This window comes from Squalius cephalus (genome assembly GCF_949319135.1).
Source record: "Squalius cephalus genome assembly, chromosome: 8".
Classification (NCBI taxonomy): Eukaryota; Metazoa; Chordata; class Actinopteri; order Cypriniformes; family Leuciscidae; genus Squalius; species Squalius cephalus.
The window spans coordinates 3,072,011-3,072,689 of record NC_137129.1 but is presented as its reverse complement, the minus strand read 5'-3'; the positions used below and the strand labels follow the sequence as shown (position 1 = coordinate 3,072,689).

The 679-nt window shown below is 45.2% G+C and overlaps 1 protein-coding gene across 1 annotated transcript in view; it reads right to left on the bottom strand.

Moving 5' to 3' along the window:
• Positions 1-679, bottom strand: part of aard (alanine and arginine rich domain containing protein) — a 4,857-nt gene extending 4,178 nt beyond the window's left edge. Inside the window, exon 1 of the mRNA XM_079878307.1 lies at positions 235-679. Coding sequence (XP_079734433.1) covers positions 235-450 — 216 coding nt within the window. The 5' untranslated portion in view covers positions 451-679. The remainder of the gene's footprint in view (positions 1-234) is intronic.

The window sequence follows — 679 nt, the reverse complement described above, 5'->3', positions numbered from 1 at the left end:
TCAAAAGGATTAAAAATGCAGATTTATTTTTTACAGCCATCTTTGATCATATTTATCAAGGGGGCAAACACTTTTTCACACCACTGTATCTGTCTGTCTATCTATCTATCTGTCTCTCTGATTGTCTGTCTGCCTGTCTATCTATCCTACTAACAACAAAATAAAACTAAAACAGTCCAACAACCCATTCACAGTCACAGAGGACGTAAAAACATCAGTAGCTTCTAAACTCACCAGTTCTGATCTTAACCAAGTAATGGCTCCATCGATCTTGGCTCTCCGGAGCTCTTCGTTGACCTGGAAACTCTTTCCGATCGGAGGAGTGACGTTCTCAGTCTCGGCAGGTGTTCTGGGTTCTGCTGATGTTCTGAAAGCGTGTAACAGCTTGTTCTTGATGTTCTCCAGAACCATGACAGACACAGAGTCCTCGTACTGAGTGTCGGAGTTCATCACGATATCCAGGCGACCGATAATCACGAGTCCTGGTCCAAAAGTCCCTCTTTTATACCGCTCCGGGATTTTTCATCGGCTTTTCTTCCACCCATCCATCCTTTTTTTCTTCCTCCTCCTTTGGCACACAGTCCGAGTCTCCTCTAACTAAACCGCAGAGATTGATACAGAGATCCCGTCCCGGGTTTGAAGCATGTTTTTGTGTGTCCCTCTCGCTCTGGGACCGGCT